Raw genomic sequence first — 20,237 nt, forward strand, 5'->3', positions numbered from 1 at the left:
TCTTAGGCAGCTGAAAGAAATGCTATTTGTTGTGAGCTCAGTTTTTTTGATGTCTAGTTTTGATGTCTCAAAGTTCATTTCTGTGTGTTTTGTTTTTTTATTGAGAATTTACTCATGAGAAGAATATTTAAGGTAGAGTCCCAACATCAGCTTGAATTGATGATTATATCTAGCTAATTCAAGGATATAGTGAGGCTGTGCTGTCTTAGATCTTGAGTCATTTGTTAGTGCTAAAGTTGATTTTAAAATTACAGTTAAATACTACTGTCCTAGAATTTTGCACTTAAGTATAGCTGGTAGCTGTACTCTCCACACCTTTATTAAAACTAAAAATGATGGCACGAGGCTTAAAGCCAGACAGAACCCCATTTCAGTGCATCAAGATGCAAAGTGCTTACATTAGTAAAAGCTTAGAAATATTGGAAGGAATTCTGTCCCTAAGGAGGTGGTAGGGTTTTTAGATTTTGGGTTTTCTTTCCCCCCCCCCCTTTTTTTATTTTTACTGCTTAAAGACATGCATCTCTTTTCTGAATAAGTACGTTATTAGCATTAATTTGCAGGTGGTTAAAGCAGCTCAGTAGGATCTTGTTGTTATCCTTCGTTTTTAGAAGAAACAGTAGTTTCAAAGAAAATCTTTAGGTTATACTTTAATGTTTTTCTAGTTATTGATATTCTGATAGTATAGACCTAGCATAAGAATAAAATTAGCCATTAATCCTGTCATCCTTATTTATGTTGAACAGCCTTTTCTTTTGCAAGTAATTAACTGAAATCATTGAACTTATTTACATACTAAATCATATTTGGAGTTGAAAGACTTTCAACACCTGCATATTTAAGCTTTTCTCTTTCCTAATATCCAAATTACCCTTCTTTCAAAAACAGATCTTGAAAACTCCAGAACTAAAATAAGAAGCACTGTATCAGTTCGAGAGGGGCAGGGAGTTGTGCTGCTTTGTGGAACACCACTTCATTCTGGAGGTAGGAACCATTTTATTTTCTTTTAAGCAACAGCAGCTTTCAAAATTATCTTGTGTGAGCTGGTTGTTTCTATGCTTTTAGTGTTGAATTCAAGTATTCAAGTATTACCTGCCAAAACTAGCAAATCTGTAACCTCTAGTGCAGAGAAGTAGTGCTGCTTGTGGGTTAAAACATTCTTGGGAAAATTTATCTAAGTTACTTCATGGAGCCAGCCATGAGCACAGGTTTTAAACAGATATGAAATAATTAAGATCTTAGTGCTGTCTATTCTAATTCGATAAAGCAGGCTACTCTATAGTCCTGTAGCATCTGTTGTATTGATTGGCAGGTAACATCCAACTTAAAAGGTAAGTTGTGAAGTCTTGTACTTATTACACATCACGTAACACTGTCACTCTAATTTAACCCATTCTTTTGAATGAAGTATGTGTGAACCTTTCGGTTAAATTCTTAAAGTATAGAATTTTCAGCCAGTAAGTAGAAAGCAACACAGTGGGTCTGACTGACACTTTCTTTTAGCAAATGTCCTGTAGTTTAGAAATGCAGTTTCAATCAACTCAGTACTGTGTATTAACGGGAGTTGAATTTTGGGGTTACACTTAAAAGGAGTGTAAGGATTTACCTGAGGAAATGGCATAGAGCAAACAGGTGTTTAGAAAGCTGCTGCTTCCTCAGCCTAGCAGGCTGGTTCCAAATGGCATCTGGTAACACATGTTTACATCCTCTGTCTATCTGGCACAAAGAAGGATGTAATTTCAGTGCAGAGGGGGACAGCACCACTACACAGAATTTTAAAATATGCTGTTGAAACTAGACCAAGGAGGGCGGGTTGTTTTAAACCTGTTAAAAGTATGACTCTAGCCAGAGCTAGTTGACCTGAAGGGAAAAAAATATTTCTTTTTATCATTTTGGAAATATGGAAGATAAGCTCATTGGAGAATGAGAATGGAACCTCCTTTCTGAACTAAATACAGAAAGAAAATAGAAGCAAAGGAAGCTAAAGAAAAAGGGGGAAGAAAGTACCTAGAAGGACTTAAGTTTATCTTGAAACATCTGTCTAGGCCCTTGTAATTTCTACACACTTAATGTGTCTGATTTTTACGGTATTTCCACTAATTAATTATCTTCTGCCATTTAATTCTGCCCAATTTCACAATTATTTAGCTTCAATGAATCTAGTTTTCTGTATGAGTAGACAATTGTAAGAAATTAGATGTTTTTGTCTTTAATTGTGCTAGTGTGTGCTCATTTCTTGAAATTAAAGCATTTGATAGTATAATGATGTGATGTGATAGGTAGTGATGCTGGTATGATTAGTATACTGCTATCTTGAGAGGGGTCAGACAACTGGATGTATGAACTGATTGTGAAGACAAAGTAATGCAAACAAATTACTGCATTTGCAACATTTAAGGTATTGTGACCTCTTAAATTTGGCAGAGTCCAAGTACTCAAGTCTAAAGTGGTAATTTTACAGCTGTCTGAAACCTGCAGAGTTTTTCTGACATATATGCTTAAATCATCTTTTAATTCCTTAGAACAGCTTTGTCTTTTTGCCCCCTGAGAAAGTGCTTTTTTGACCTAGCTCTGTATAAGAACAGAATGATTAAATTCTGTTTCTTCATACAGTCCAAAGACTGAATTATACAAGCTGATCTGATACTCGCATCTTATGCATGTCTGCAAGCTAACTACAATCCCGCAATATATCTGAAATGTGAAAGTTTGAGGTGTTAAACAGGAAGAGATACAAAACATGTTTGTATTCTGAACTACTGTGGTTCAGACAACATGGAAAAGGTGAGAATTTCTTTTGCAGTCAACAGATGGGTATGATAGACTCCTCCACACTAATTGTTATTCATGCAGAAAAGAGCTGAAAGGTCTGTGAATTAACAAAGGGAGAATTGTTACCAAAATTATTTAGAATTCTCAGATCTGTTTGAGAATTCAAGTAGTAACGATTAAGGCTGTCAAGGGATATGGAGCAAACTGGAAATGCCTATCCTATTCTTTCTCTCTCCAGTAAAATAAGTCTTACAGTGATGTCAAGCATATATTACTTTTAGATCTGGCATGATAGGACACAAGTCAGTAGGTCTTTAAGATTGATTAGACTGATTACTTCTCTTGTTCTTAGTGACTGTTTATTATGTATGACAAAACTGACATGATAACACGTAGCAATTTTAAAATATGTGCAAAACTGGTGCAAAGAGAAAGCAATGAATTGTTCTCTCTAGCAAGAATAAAACAGGAAGTTGCTGTGGACTTCCATTGTAGCAAGTGTGGCAGCCTGAGTTAGGTACTAGGACCAGAATGGCTAAATTATCAAGTAGTGGAAGTGACTGCCTGAGGAGCTGGCAGACTTTAAAACTGGAATGTTTTAATGACTGAGTTAAACTATTTGTCAGGGATGGCTTATGAACAGCAGACCTAGCTGTGGGGCTCTGAGGGCTGTTCAACCCTTTCCAGACCGGTAATGTCTGATCTTGTGACTCTGCATCTGTTCTGAGTAAACAAATTCTAAACAGTAACTTTAAGAACTTTCTCAAATACATTGTCTTGTCTTTTCCCTTTAGTCACCACCCCCTCCAAAAAAAAAAAAAAAAAAGTTTCAGTACTAGGCATGAAAGAAAGAAAGCAAGCATGTTGCAGGCATTCTCTTAAAGAGGTGAAGAATACCAATGCCTCTGTATACTGAATTTGGTGTCCCTTTAAGCACTAACCACCTATTTTATAGGTATTTGTGGGCACTTTCAAAGAAAACCTTTAGAGTTTTGTCATCTGTTACGATTTATAAAGATTGCTATCTTGATAAGCAGTTGCAGTTACCTTTTACGTTCCCTGTAAAGAACTTTCAAGGAGACTTGAATTGTGATTATTCCTCAATATGCAACATTCCAGTTACAATACAAACAGATCTTCATGTTGGAAGAAATATCAATTCACAGTTCAGGGAAAAAAAGAAGTTTCCCTTTACTTCTACAGTTCAGCTTCCCTCTTCCTCCTCTTTGCTTATCTTAGCCACAAATAGTCATGTAAATAGCATGAATATTCCCTTGCAGTGGGGAGTGCATTATTCGTGCAGTCAAGGGTACTTTTTGTCCTGTACTTCTTGCAGGTTCAGTTGCATAAATGTATAGACATCTGTTTAAACCCGTAATGAGACTCCATTTAACTTTGTATATTTTAGCTCGTATGTTAAGCTTATGTATTAGCTTGTTTTCTGTGTGTGTTTTTTTTTAAGTACATAGGTGGAGGAAGAGGATGCTCACAATCAGCATTTCAGGCTGAGGGTTCATGTCAGTTTTATATTACTGTCGTTAAACATGACCTGTATCACGAACTATTCCATTTTATTTTTTAATGAGTTACAGCATTTTCCCATTTTGGCATTCTCTGTTTCAGCAGACTAGTTTGAGATTTACCGAATGGGAAATTCGATGAACTATTTACCTTTTGTGTGAAGATTTCTCCCACTCTTTACTATTAATCTAGCTGGAGAAGGGTGTATGTGTAATTCAATGATTATTACTAACTTGAGATTTCTAAGTAAAACTGAGAAAAATATTTTGCTAATTCAGCTCTTATATTAATGTAAGTTACATTATAATTGAGCAGAGGTTTTTTTTTTTTTTGATAAATATTCTTGAGTCATGAATATTCATTGTTCTGCAGGAGTGTGACCACATTTCTTTATTTAACTTTAATTCTGTTACAGGAAACATGTTAAAATACACTGTTTTTCACAAAACAGTAAATCCACTCCCCCTATGTACTTAAGAGGTAAAATGACTTCTGAAATTGTTTTACGTAGGTCTACTGTTCTATTTCAATTGTTATAATCATTAAACTCCCCTTAAGTCTTCAGGGCTGTTTTGACCTCTTACTTTCTGTTATGTTCTCAAAAGACAGATCATTCAATCAATGATTAAAATTTAATGATTAAAATGACAAAATTTAATATGTAGCTAGTTTAAAAAGGCTAGACATGTGAAGATCTAAAAATGCTTTCTTTCTACTATTGTTTTTATTCTAAAATCAATAAATGGGGAGACAAAGTTCTAAGTGAATCCTGAAGTTCCTTTAGGAGTATTACCTTTTATTACTGCTGTACATGTATCTTGATTATCATGTAGTGTGCTTTCTCATACATTGTTACTTACATTTGTATAGAACAGTCAGTTTTACTAATCTGACACTGATCTTGAACTTCAGAAAATGATACTGATTTTTACGTCCTGTCCTTAAGGAGAGGAGAGAGCAATAAAACATGGTCATTGTATAGAGATGAAGATTAGCTTTATGGTTATCTGCACTTTTCAAGGAATTCAGGTTTACCTGAATTGCTATGTTAGTGGGTATACCTACCGTTATCTTGTTTCTATATGGAATATGAACATAACCGAGAAGAACTTAAGTTAATGCCAAGAGTGTAGTGGAGCCAATAAATGATTTGCTTTCATGCTTACTAGTGCTAGGATGAAATCCTACTTGCCTTATATTCACCATTAGTCTTATCTGGTATGAATGTTCCTGTTTCATATGGAAATGGTCAACATGGCAAGGGCATTTCTATGTGAAAAAGCAGCAAGAATGCTCTCCATCTTACTATCATGACCTGATAAATGCAGTCCTAATTGATAAATGAGACCATACTTGAAAGATAAGCTATAAGATAGATTGATAACTATTATTCTAAAGTTGTGGCACGCTGGTTTGAAATGATATGAGATCACTGAAAATAGATCAATTTATTGCTCACTGGATGATTTGTCATATCAACCAGTAAATAATGTCACGTCTGTTGCAAATTAGTATTTAGACTTGCAAATTGTTACTCATATCTCTGTATTGCCATTTGGAGACTTCTAAGTTCCAAAAAGACTGCTTCATGAATAACACAGCATAGAAAATCTATTATGCCAGGAATATTTTTGCTGTTCCTCCCCCTTGCCCTCACAAACTCTTGAATACCGTCATGCTATTTTTCAGGGAACTATCATTTGATTTAATTTAACTGATTTGGCTGTGTAAATGTTTCATACTCTTAAAACAAAGCAAAAGCAAACTGAAAGAACTCCAGATTATAGTTTCTTTTTTATTGTCCATTTGTGCTTTTTCAGTTAGATGCAGACTGGCCTGATCTTTGCACATCTACTTTTCTGCTTTTGTTGTAGATTGTGGATGATATTTATGTGGGCATAAACAATAAATCCTACTTTCAATAGGAACATTATGAGATTTTCACACACAAAATGCATTCTAAGGAGAATGGTAAGATGAATACTGTTAAAGCAATGGTCTTACAAATTGTTCCACAGTGTTCTTGAGCTGTTCTAAATCTGCCAAGGAGACATTTTCTCCTGTCTACCAATGGTAATTTTATTTAAAAATGTTTTGCAGTAGTCCTGCTGGTGTTGTCGTCATCTGCACAAATTTCAGCTGACAGTTTGAAATGAAATGGTGCCCAAGAGACATTTATATTTGTCCATACGAGGGACAATAATACATGTTCCCAGCTGGAATTCACAATGATTTCTGTCTGTCAAAGCATTATTCTCCCCACTAGTGACAAATCAATGTCTGCAAGGAGAAATGGTTCCTCAGACTAACTCTGTGTGTGTGTGTGTGTGTATAAACTGCACTTTTTTGATAAACCTATGTTTCAGGTTGAAGTAAAGCTGATTGGACTAACACGTAAATAAGGATATATTAATGTCTGCAGCTACTCTATACTAGCTGGGTTTTCTGCCTGGTGTTTACCCAGCCTAAGGAACCTGCATCAAATTGATGTATGATTTCAGTTTGGAAGAGGGCAAACTAAACAAGTAATATATCACTCCAGATTCTTTACAGATTACTCTTTCTCCATGTTTCATGGTAAACATTAATGACAGTGAACACTTGAATGTATTAGTATTTATATTTTATTTCTTTAAATATTTAATCTTATGTCAGTTTAAGTTTTAGTTTGGGAGATGTATATGAAGGATAGTTTCATGGCCAGGTAAGACAGATGGTCAGTAAAGCCTAAAGCATGGGAACATCTGCAGTCAGTGTTATTAGCTCCTGTAAATTTTGCACTAAATCTTCTAGAATACCCTTAGCAAAATGATTATGATAATGCTGTAGCTTTTTACCGTTTTGTTTTTAAAGAGAGGTTCTAGCCTGCAGACATTGTGTGTATGTGTATAAATTAAGTGTGTGTGCATGTGTGTAGCATATCCCAAGAAAACTAGTTTGCAATGATACAGTTTTCACCTCATGTCTGATGAAGAGTTTTGGATAAGATTGGATCTTTTGACTTCAGTACACATGGTATCCACTAAAGACTTGCTAGAAGAGTTTGTAGTAGTTAGGCAGCTATGGGAGAGCAGAGGAGGTTTTTGAGACTAATACTGCACAAGTTTCATCAACAAAATGTATATAGGCTCTCCAGAAAACCCCCAAAAGACTATGGCATGTTCACTTTGTCCAATACCTGCTCTCCTTACTCTTCTTTGCCTCATTCAGATTGTTTAGGTTCAGGAATATAGGATAAGAGTCTTATAATATTACGAGAGGCTGTGCTTTTTCTGTTAGGATAAGTAGGAAGAAGGGGGAGAAAGGAGAGAAAGGTAAATTAGGAAAGAAAGAAGTGCAAAAAAAATTCAAGTGAAACATTTTTTCTTAGATAGATAGTTCTGAGTGTTTCAGATATCCCTTGGGAAAAGGAGAGTAAAACTGCAGAAAACTGCTTTTGACACTTTCCTCTACTGAGATTCCCTATGCTGCTAAATTGTTAGTTTGTGTGTTTTTATATTTCCTCCCCTCTCCCCCCCACGCCAACTCTTATCTTCTCTACTAAAATACTCCTGCTTTTCCTTGGGGAATATGATAACTGGTCAGGAAAAGGAAGAGGCGGGAGGGGGATGGCTGCAGTCCTGGCATGTAGTAACTGCTGATCATTACACTGGTAACAAGAATGCAGAAAGCAATTTTCATGTTTTTCCTAGGGGCTTTGCCAAATACCTTCTCCTAAATGAGTGCAAAACTGTGAAATGAAGTTTGTCACTACTACCACCTATTAAATGTAAATTTTGCTTACAAATGTATTAAAATGCCTAGGTAGTTTCCATTCATTTATCTCACATGTTTAACATTCAGGAGAAATCAAATGTATTTTTGTTGAGCAATAAGCCAAACTATTTTGTCTTTTTTTTACTTAAAATTATCATAGGCAGGAAGCAATTTAAAATACTTTCAAACACTGAAAATGCACAAGAGTGTTTCTTCTTTTTCTTAAGAAGAAGAAAAAAAAAGCTCTGAGCAATTAAATATAAAGTTCTAGGGAGGTGATTAAAAGAATAATTTGTCATTTGAAATGGATATGACTAATGGGTATGTGTTTAAATATTGCTTCCTAAAGCAGTTTTTCTTTTGTGCTTGCTTTTAAGGTAAGAATGATTTGATCAGAGCTGGTACATTTTGAATGACATTGCTAGTCTGAAACAATTAGTTTGGAAATGTGATAAAGAGAAACTAATCCATCATCCTTCACAGCTAGAGGGTAAATGAAATTGGGTTCTTATTCAGCATTGGAACCCAAACTAAAAGCATTTTGTTAGGCTTTTCCATTACCATCTGGGTTTCTTTCAGAGCAGGAATGAACATTTAACCTGCCAGTTAAGGATCACTTTTATATTACAAGGTCATGTTCAGTTTGAAACTAACATGAGCTAGGGATCAAATCCTATGTGCATCAGAAGAAGGAAAAAAAAAAGAAAAGCAGTCACTGCTGACTTGTTGGGATGTTTTCCCAGTGGTATACTGTTTGGAAATGAATTGAATGTGAGTTTTTCTGTGGTATTATGCAAAAAATGCCATCAGTCTTGAAGACTCCTGTTTCTGAAGGATAAGCTTAGAAATGTTTAATTTTTAACTTTACTTGTCTACTTTTCATGCTTTTTGGAAGCTTCGGAAAAATCTTTGTAGGGTTTAGAGAAGCTCCTTTAGTGGAGTATTTACATCACTGGAGCTTTGTGGCATGCAGTAGCCATGCAAATTTAACCAACTGATTTCTGTAGTTACTGCCTGGCCACTTCACAGTTGTGGGTAGGCAGAATGGGAGCCAGAAGAAAGAATTTAAGTAATGCTGCAACTAGACTGAAACAGTCTCATCTTTTTTTTAAAAAAAATATTGCACTAGCTCATTTCAAAATCAGAAAGAGAGTGGACATTCAATTTTAAAATGAAAATTAGCTGTTAGTTTGAAGTAACATGTTTCCAATTTCAGCTAAAACACTTCAACATTCTTATTTAAATGTGTAGATTAAAATTGCAAGATATTACGTAGGTTTCTTATACTGCTCCCATTGTTTTGGGTTATTCCATACGTAGAAGTTGCATGCCTAATTACCTGCACAGCATGCTGAAAGTCGATCTTTTATATTTTATCCACAAAATAATTCACTTTCTATGCCAAAAAGATTAATAGTGTAAGTTAGCTTTAAATCAAAATGATTCCCATTATACTCTGGAATAAAATGAATTTCTTGGAATATATTCTTAAGGTTTTTTCTGTTTGGACTCATTAGATTCCCATCATGCAATTTGTTTTGCATAAGCCCAAAATATGTTTGTTTAACCAGAACAAGAATTATTTTAAAGAATTTGGAGAGAATTTCAGGAAACTCTTAAATCTCCCCCCCTCCCCCCAAGTATGGTTAATATAGTAAAGGATATAAATATAAACACTTTGTCTTTTATCTTACTTTATTCGTGATGTGCACCTTTTAAAATATCTTATGGAGATTTGCTATGTAGTGGTCACTTCTTTAGATATAGGGAATCATTAACAGTATGTAAACTGCCTCCAGTTTATATATACACTGTAGTCTGAAATGTTACTGTAGATCATGTAAACAGGTAAAGATCTTTGCATTATTAATAGTGTAGCTATTTGCATACGAACAATTTGGGATGCTCCTCAGAAATATGCAGTTGTGTACAGTTTTTGTTTCCAGCTGAACATACTTATGTCAGTTTTCCAATTCATGGACATTCTATGTGCTCAAGAATATACCATAAAATCCAGAAGCGCCATACATTTATTTTCAATAAAATTCTGAAGAGATTTTTCATTGTCAAAACTGTCATTTTTGAAAGTTGCATCTGAATACATCTAAGTACATTCCTGTGTTAGGGGATCTAGTATTGGAGTGCCTGGACACCTTGTCTTAGGTCTACACTGCAAGAGATTTTTGTCTGTGAAGTCTTTAATGTTTACTAAAAGAATTAAAAGAAAAGTGCAATTTATTTTATGACAGAAAAACTACTCCCTCTTACCTCTTACTTTGGCTTAAATACAGTAGCCACATACAGCCTTCCAGTTGACTGCATAGGCACACTGATGGAATGATGAAATACTGAAGGAATGTTGGAATTTCTTAAACTAGCACAGTCAGCTGAAGATCAGTCAATGTCAGAGCTGGTCTTTATGTTTTGGACTCATATTGCAAAAGTAGTCATTTTCTTCATTCCGATGAGTTAAATGAAATGAAGTGACTAGAATTTTCCCTAACAATTGTTAAGTCAACACAGTACAATCTAAAATCAAATTACTTTGAGGGATTATTTATTTAAACATCCTCCTCCCTGATGGAAATTCTATGAGGTTTGAAAGCAAGTTTGAATGTTTCAGAATTATATTATTAAAAAAAAACATATAATTAAAAGCATTCTCCCCCTCCCCCCAAAAGAAAAGTACACACATGGCTAAGGAGTTAATTGGGTTTTGAAATTGAGCTTTAAAGGCCACTACAAATACGGGTCTTACACCCCCTATATTACTTCAGAAATTTTTGATTTTTGTTATCAAAGAAGTTTAAAGTAGGGGTTTTTTTGTTTGTTTTTTCCAAGGCTCATAGGTGGTACAAAATGACTGCAGTGGCCCAGAAAAGTTGATTTAAATAGTATGAGTTTAAATTTGAAAATTATATGCAGTTTTTACATATAAAGACCTCTTTTTCATTGAACACTTAAGTATGCAACGTGCCTAGTACCATGTGAGCATGATCTAGATTGTGGTATGTAGACTCCACAGCAAATAATGAACAAACACGAAGTGAAGAGTAGAAGCCAACCAAGATATAGTAAACAAAATTGAGTAACAACTGTAATTTCTGATACCTTATCCATCTGTGGCTTCCAAAGCCCAGAAGAGGCATACTACTCTAATTTGTAACAGAAAATCAACGGAGAACTTGTAATTGACAGAAAGGGAGTGAGTTCATGTCCCTTGAGGTGCACTAAGATCAGCAACTGGAAAACAGCGTAAACACAATAAATCATAGAACAAGTTGTTTCATATTAATTTTTCTGGAAATTAATAATACAATTTTGTAAAGTATAACAAATATAAAATGAGATACTGGCTGTGGAAAGCACTGGGAAAGAAACACCAGGATCTATTTCTAAGAGTCAGTGAAAATATATATCAAATAGGAAATTGGGTTTCCAGGGGTGTTTATTCATAGGTTATCATTAGATCCAGTTAAACTGGAATGTATTTTATCTGGCTTTTGCAATCATAATGGCTGCTCTTTATGATTTTACTCTTGACTTTAGGCATTGAAATGGAAATGAAATTAGGCTGCTTATTTCCTTACTTGTATCTCCTTCAAATGGGGGGTGGTGAGCGTGTTTTTGGCATGTGTTTTTTTTTTGGTTTTTTTTGTTTTTTTTTTTTTTTGTTTTTGTTTTTGTTTTTTGTTTTTTTTTTGAGGAGAATAAAATACTACTTGGGTTAATGAAAACAAGTAGCTTAGTGAGTACCAGAACTAATAAACTAATAAAGCATTTTTTTCCCCACACAGTTTTGTGTCTTGTGGCTGTTTGACTTTGTAGAAAAACTGATTTAGATTTTCAGCTCTATAGTCACTGATTGATACCTAGTTTGTACTACAGTTTTTCCCACAGTCTTATGACCACGCTCTTTCATCGGCCCCATTGTATAAATGTTTGATTTCCCCCCCCACGCACACACACTCTTTCACTGTTAGCAAGATCATATGATCTTTGTTCTCAGAGAGGATGTGGTCTGCTCGCAGTTACAACTTATGTGCTGTTCTCACAAGTGAAGTGGTTGCCTGACCTATTGCAGAATGTAGCCAGAACTGCCTGCAGCTCCCTCTCAGCACTGAGGACTGATTAATTGCTCTGCCGCTCTTCAGGAGCAAACCAGTGACACCTACTTCTTAGTATTTTTATGGGAAGATGGATAAATAGCTGTACAGAACAGTTCTACATTGTCTATACAGCTGTGCCTACATACAAGACTGTTGTGGCACTTTTCAAAGGTCTTTCTTGAAGTTAAGCTATATCACACCTTTGTGGGTTTTTTTTAATTCCTTCTGTGTAGCTGCTTTGTCAAAGAATAAAATAGGCTGATTAGTTGTAATTTTCTTTTCTTGGCAAATCCATGTTGGCTTTTCTCCCATTAAATTTATTCTCATCTCATATCACATAGGAAGAAACTTCTAGACAAAGCCATTCCTCCACCTGAAGAGGCTTCTGCTATGAGCTGAGCAGGCTAGCTGGCTGTCTGCTTTCACCAATAAACCCTTCCCACTGTATCAGAAGCCTGACTCTTAAATATTCTAAAGCATGTTGATTGTTCATACACACTGTACCTCAAAATTTATGTTATTGGAAGGAGTATAAATATTGATGGAAGTAAACTAAATGCAATTATGATAGGTCATTTGATTTTGATACCCTTTTTGCATTAATTAGTCTGTAAATATGTTAATAATTTCATTTATTGAATGTATTTTCATCTTTACAATCTTACCTTTTGTTAAATTCTCCTGTTGGCTTAGCATTTTCCTAGGTGTGTATTCATACTCAGTGCTGAGGACTATGTTAACTGCCTGCACTTCATTTCATAGCTACATCTATGTCTATGCACTTTCAAATTAAACCTCTGCAAAAAGGGATGATCTTCATTTTGTAAGGGCAGTGCAAATGCTTCAAGATATTTTAACATCAGGGCGGGTCAATCAAATCATAATTGTCTCCAATTATCACTTGCAGAAGCTGTGTTTTTTTTTTTTTTTTTTTTTTTTTTTTGATAAACTATAAGCTGAGTAGCACTTAGGTGAAAATTTTTTTCTTGCCTGGAAAACCATTAAAATTTGATTTTTTTTCTTTCTATTTCTCTAAGATATGAATGAGAGACAAGAACATCACCTCTTAGAGGAAGTGACTTTTGCTGAATGAAACTGGCTACAGAGTTCAGTTTTCTCTACAAGTGATGATCAGCAAAACCAGATTATACTGTAACTTCTGCCAAATATGTTAGTTTATTGTTTCAAAAATGCGTTTCCTTTAAAGGGATCATAAAAAATAGTTTTGAGGGCTGTTTTGGCATTTCATACAGAAAGATCTAATTTTTGTATGAAAAATATAGTTTTACTGTGCATTGCTTTTGCCAAGTGTTTACTCTTCTTTTGGCATTCCTTTTATTTGCACAGAACTGTGCTATTTCTAGCTGAGTTGTATAATATATTCCATTTTAAGAAAATCTGGTCTTATTTTTGCTGTCTACTTCTCTTTCTATTATATTATTTCTTAAAAAAAATCAAGTAGATCAAGAAAGTTCTTGTGTAAATCAATTTAAGTTCATTTAACTTTTTCCCTCTAATGGAGGAGATATGGCTTTGGTGTGAAGATGTTTTACCTCCTTTTCTTTGCAGTACCTTTTTACATTTTTCTTCTTCTGTCATGGGCTGTCTGATCCTCTTTGTTTGCTACTGGTTTTTGAAAAACAAAACCTGAAAACCCTCATCAAACTTCCTTGCCTTTTTTTTTTTTTTTTTAATACTGATCAGAATTGTCATTTGCTTGGATCTTCAATGAATATCCATCTTTTGTACAAGAGGACAGTCGGCGATTTGTGTCTCAAGAGACTGGTCACCTCTATATAGCCAAAGTTGAACCATCGGATGTAGGAAATTACACCTGTGTTGTAACCAGCACTGTGACGAATAGCAAAGTTCTTGGTTCACCTACTCCTCTAGTGCTCCGCACAGATGGTATGACTTCTTTTTATACTATGAATAAACAAAACCAGTAGTTAGTAGTTACTGTTAGTATATGCCTCTAGTCTCTAGTGAATATATTTGTCTCTTAGAGTATAAACTTTTAAGTATTCTCAGAATAGTGATTGCTTAAAAGAAGATAAACTGTTTTGTTACATACCCCTTTTCCTCTTGTAGGCTTGATGACGATTTAATTGGAAGATCTCTATGCTTGTTTTTCCAAACACAATGCAAAAATAGACAACTTGATTTTGAACCGAATGTGATGTCAGTGCCAAAGAGAAAGATGGCTTTAAAAATGAAAAATGACTTTTTTTTTTTTTTTTTCATTTTTCCCATGTAGGAGTGATGGGAGAATATGAACCCAAAATAGAAGTTCAGTTTCCTGAGACACTTCCTGCAGCTAAAGGTTCAACAGTAAAGCTTGAATGCTTTGCACTAGGAAAGTAAGTTCCCCTCTTCAGTGGTACTGCAGAGTTTAAGCATGCCAGGGTTTATCTGCACAGCAGATGTGGAGTTCTAACAGTCTTTTCAGTATTGTTTTCTGAAGTCCATATTTTGACTGTCACCATTATTGCCCTAGTAATAACCAAGTAATAACAGTAAGATGGTAAATGCTCTTGGAGTCATTTCTATTGTTGTTTAAAAATACAACATGCATGTTGGCAACACAGGAATTTAATTTCAAATTATGTTGAATAAGATTAATGCAATTTTGTAAATGTACTCTGACCTACCTCCAATTTCTCTGCATGTAGTGAACTATTGTAGAAGTTGGTGAGAATTTTGTCTAAATTTGAATGTTAACTAGATGCTTTCATAATGTTGTTGTTCTTTTATATTGGAAATAAAGATAAAAATACATTCCTTTTCTGAATGGCATTCCATGCAAAACTGATCTCTTTTGTGCTTCGTAAGTGCTCTGAGAATGCCTTTATGTTTCTGTAAATGTATTTACTAACCACTTTGTGGTTTATTTGTAAACAGCTTTGTTAGGTACTCAAAATTTTAAGTGCCGGATTGATAACTTAACCATATGCTATTGCTTCTGTTCCCTGGCTAGGTGAGTGAAAGTTTTAAAATCAGACAGTGAATGACTGTTCAAGGATGGGAATCTTAAAAGACTATGCTTCATTCCCCTTCCATTAAAGTCAGTGGTAAATCTCACCTGTCTACAGGGGAGACCAGTGCTGATTTACAGTAAACTTTACACTCACTGGACAGTCACACAGATACTCATGACATAAGTTTGGTACCATAAGTAATAGTTTATGAAGCAAAATCTACTTATATGCAAATTACTGTACTATATCACAATCTGTAATATTGAGTACGTACACTGCTAACTATACGCTTTCTGCCACTTTGATTTTTTTCTTTTCTCTTTTTTTTAGCCCTGTGCCTCAGATTAACTGGAGAAGAACTGATGGTCTGCCGTTTCCACGTAAAATAAAGCTAAGGAAATTCAATGGCATGATTGAAATTCCTGATTTCCAGCAGGAGGATGCAGGACTATACGAATGTATTACTGAAAACTCAAGAGGAAAAAATATTGCAAGAGGTCGTCTCACTTATTATGGTAGGAAACATTCCTCTCTCTCTCTCTCCTTTTACTCAACAAATAAACCAGGCAGGGTATGTTTTAAGAGTGCAGTTTCGGGAATGCCAATCAAACGTTGGGTCTTACAGCTCATGATATTGTAACTGTTTGTAGAGAAATAAAGCTTCTGTAGTGGGGTTTTACATAAATCTTTAAGAAACATTGAGGAGGTTTTTTTCTGAGAAACATCCATATTCGAAAAGTTTGTTAAGAGTAGTGTGGAAAGTGCTTACTTGTCTATAATGCCCAGATTTTTTTTTTTTTTTAACTTTTTATTGTTGCACAGGTGAAGTCTTAGGTTTCTAGTCAATTAGACTGATTTGAGGGTTATAATATCACATTATAATGACACGTTTACAGGAAATGCAAGTTTCATTTTACATTTGGAAAAGATTATCCATAGATATTTTGTATCCTTTCCTATCAAAATGGCTAATTCTATTTTAAAATGAGTAAATAAATATATAATCCACTGTGGGAACTGAAGAAATGTAAAATTCAGCTAGAAAACAGCAGTAGTATCTTGTGCATTTAAGGCTTTGGAGTGATTTGAATATGAGCAAAGCATATTGGTGGTCTTTTAAAGCTAAAATGATTTGCAACAAAGCAATAATTGACAAGTTTTGTTAAAGCCAAAATTCAACAAATATGATTTTCCTTAGATAAATGGTAATTTAAAGAGTGTGACAGTCCGTGCCCTGAAATGTTTTTTTTCACTTACGCATATTTGAGCAAAGATTTTTAAAGTCCTATAAAAAAGAACATTGCTGTTGTGCAACTTCTACAAATGTTCTTTCAATTTATTTATTCTTTATTGTAAACTATTTATAGAATACACAGTATCCTGCAACATAGATTTTTAGTCAGTGCGGATTTTTTAATTTAAGAAACCACAGATTTATTTATAAACAAAAAGAAAAAATGTATTTCTCTTTCTCCTCCCTGCAAATTACATTACACTGAATTTTCTATATGTGAGTTGTGATTACAACTATTTTGATAAATACTGTGGATAACATTGGACAAAAGAGCTAAGATGCTTCATCTGCTCTACCAGTGTCATCTGTCATTTTATACTTGGCAGTATAAAGTGACCTTCTTTTAGCAGCTTGAATTTTCAGATAGGTTGTGGTTTGTATATCAGTTTGATTCAATACTCCTTCTCCAGGTTTAAATCAGCAATTCTGCTGACTTGTAAGATGCATCAATGTATACTTCATGAAAAATAGAGTAGATTTATTCATTAGTTCTTAAAATATGACAGTGGATAATCTTGAGACACTTGATCTGCTTCCCTAGTTTCTTTTGGGTCATTAACGGACATAGAACTGAAGTAAAGGATGTTGCTGACCAAAAAAATCAAATATTGAGTTGAAGTTTTATGACAAGTAAATCATGATTTATCATTGATCGCTGTGAATATTCTCATCACAAATCCAGAAAGGGATTTGAGTCCTCAAATACTTAATATTCCATTACACAGATCCATCTGTATCAGATCCATTCCTAACATGATGTTCAGACTAAAAAGAATAATGAAACCTGTGATGGCAGTAATGGTACTCCAACTATTTTATTTCATTTGTTCTGCTTAAGAAAGCCATTTTTCAGAATAAAGTAGATTTAAGTGACCTTCCTTATTTTGTTACTTGCTTTATTGATCTAAATAGAATATCAACAGGTCTATATTCAGGATAGTGTAGTTTTAAACTGTTTTTTATAATTTGAAGGTTTTTCATTCTATCTGTAGATTAATAATGTTCTATAACTGAAGGTAGTATCTTCTGATGACTTGCTATTGTCTGATATCAAAATTCAGAAATTTATCCAGCAAAGATATATAACTATATGCCGGTCAATACTCCAACAGAAGGTTGGTTATTAAGGAGGTTATTCTTGAAGCAGAGGAGGATTTGGGGGAAAATTAGTGCAATATTCTGAAATCTTAGAACAAAATCTTCCATCTGCCGGAAAGTACCAGCTCTGCCAAAGACAGCTCAAATTTGTGTGGTAATGTTAGTGGATGTTGGCTGATGCTAACTCATTTTATTTGTAGAAGTATTAGATGTGTCTAGTATTCATATATTAAAAAATATAACCATTACAAATGGAGAAATGCCTTTTCATTTCACTAGTGGCAATATTTCTCCTCTCTCAAGGAGAACAAAGTGGATTTCTGGTTTACCCGAAAAGAGTAAAAGAAGAATTGGGGTTAATGTTTTTGTCTTGGTGAAACAATGAGAAAAATCAATCTCTTCAGAAAAAAAAATCCTAATACACAAAAATCTTGTTTGTCTAAAAATAGTTTCTTTGTTTGCAGATTTTAAAGTTTATTTTGTAAATAAAATAGATACCTAGGATGAAACAAAAGCTTGAGACATTTCTTAGCACTGCTGTGAAAGAAAACATTTTTCTTCTCTTGACTTGTTTTCTGAACTGAAATTATAAAAGTTCAATTCTGAAACTGCATTTTTCAGCACATACATTGTTTAAGAAAGTTCAGTATTATTTATCATGTCTCCTCCTCTTCCAAGAATGAGTTACGATCCTGAATCCATAAGACACTTGACTACAGGCTCAACTTTTACCATAATCATTATTTCAGGAAAGCTTAGAATATATGTTCGATTTAGAATTCTGTACACATCAGTGACTCCACAAATAAAAAATAAAATAGATCTATTTTTCTAATTTCATTATGAGTTTTAAGTATAACTCTCAACACTTAGTTGAAGCTGATAATTAAAACAGATTTCTAAAACAAGTATTCTGAGTTCTTTCATAATATTTCTAATAAAATATTGATTTTCCTTTTTTTTTACTCCTGAAGGATTACATCAAGCCCACCATCAAATGTGCAGTTGATTGTCCTCTCTACAGTTCCAAAATTTGTTTAATGCTAGTTTTCTCCTCAGTGGAGTTCGGAATGCACTAAAAATAGGACAAGATTATCTAACTTTGATTTAATCTAAAACCTGAATATATAAATAATTTACCTTCACTTCAGTAGTATGTTCATTTGTCATTGCAGTTATCCCTTTCCATAAAGAAATAATAGAAGAACAGAGATTCCATGAATACTTTTTGGGGCATTGAAAAATGAGGAGAGATGAAACAATGACTTTTTTTAGTTTAAGATGGAGTTAAATAATGGCTAATATAGTAGAGATATTTAAAGCAATTAATTTGAAGTAAAATTTCAGAAAATATACTCTCAATTAGTGCAGGCTGATTTAATGGAACTCATGCTTGACAGTGCTGAAGTCAGAACTTTAACAGGGAGAAAAGAATCTGCTGCTTGTATGGGAAAGTCATACAAGAAAATAAGGGAACAGACTTGCTCTTCTGTGAAAATACAAACTCCCAGTAATAAATAGTTTTTACATAAATTTTTGATGTATAAAATACTAATGCTTTGATAATAATGTACCATTAAAATTGTATTAAAATCATATTACTCATGAATGTGGAACAGCCTTACTATTCACAGCTTTCATCTGGTATCCTGATTTTATCTTGTTCATGGAGATGTCTTTAAATCATTAGTTACAAAATATAAGTATGTAAATAAATATCAAGGAGTTGCTGAGTTTGATCAGCTTGACGTTTAATCATTGATGCTGTACAGTAATTTAAGTGCCTTACTACTGAAACAGGTTGCTCATATTTTGTGTACTAAAACTTTACCTAAAGATATAAAAATTACCTATGGCATTGAGAGTATTTTTATTTTTGTACGGAAGCCGTCAGATAATAGAATTTTCAGTGACTTTTGAAATTAATCAGATGCTTCCTTAGGCCGACTTGTTTTATCAGAAAAAAATTATTTAATGCTTTTAAATTGCTTGGATTTGTCAGATAAAAACTGGCTCTTCCCTGCTTAGGCAGCCTTATAAAAAAATAGGCTCATCTCATCAGTATGAGAGCTATAGACTTTCAGGGAGATATTACCTAAAAAAATGAAGGTGATATTTTCTGTTTTTATAAAACTTTGTGAATTTCCAGTTTGTTTCATGGCTACTTTCTATTAAACTATGGTAACTTCCTTTTGCCTCTGATTTCTTGCCCAACTTCTGAGCTTTCCGAAGATATTTTCAAGAGCGATTTCCAGCCCAGCTTTCCGAGCGTAAATTTCAAAGTAAAGATATCCATAAAGGCAGGCTATGTCTTTTGTGAGATCCCCAATTGAAGACTTTCCGGAAGAGCTTCCTGTAGTCTTCTACCTCCAAGCAGTAGGCTTGGCAGACCTCAGTACTCTTTGGCAGAGCACAGCTTCTAGACGAGGGTTGCTGTTACGGAACTCTGCATTTGTTTATGGTGTTCCTGTGGATTACAGAATAAAAAGGAGATTTTTATTGAAGTTTCATACTCCCAGAGAAATCAGATGCAAAAATTACTGCTGACATATGTAACTGCTGAGGTGGTTGCAAGGTACCCAGCAAGTTATTAACAAATGAGATCTCAACAGTTTCTAAAAAGTGACTGCTTTTTCAGCCATTGCTTCCAATAGCTTCAGCGGAGTTGCTCGTTGCAATTAGTCTTCACTTTCACCAAACCCCAGAATAAAG

At 34.2% G+C, this 20,237-nt stretch overlaps 1 protein-coding gene across 1 annotated transcript in view; it reads left to right on the forward strand.

Annotated features, from left to right (window-relative positions):
• The window catches only part of LOC134145879 (contactin-3-like), a 58,128-nt gene that overhangs the window by 2,980 nt on the left and 34,911 nt on the right, over positions 1 to 20,237 (forward strand). Inside the window, exons 2-5 of the mRNA XM_062585873.1 lie at positions 886 to 981; positions 13,860 to 14,063; positions 14,413 to 14,515; positions 15,464 to 15,648. Coding sequence (XP_062441857.1) covers positions 886 to 981; positions 13,860 to 14,063; positions 14,413 to 14,515; positions 15,464 to 15,648 — 588 coding nt within the window. The remainder of the gene's footprint in view (positions 1 to 885; positions 982 to 13,859; positions 14,064 to 14,412; positions 14,516 to 15,463; positions 15,649 to 20,237) is intronic.

The sequence above is a fragment of the Rhea pennata genome, chromosome 12 (assembly GCF_028389875.1).
Source record: "Rhea pennata isolate bPtePen1 chromosome 12, bPtePen1.pri, whole genome shotgun sequence".
Taxonomy (NCBI): Eukaryota; Metazoa; Chordata; class Aves; order Rheiformes; family Rheidae; genus Rhea; species Rhea pennata.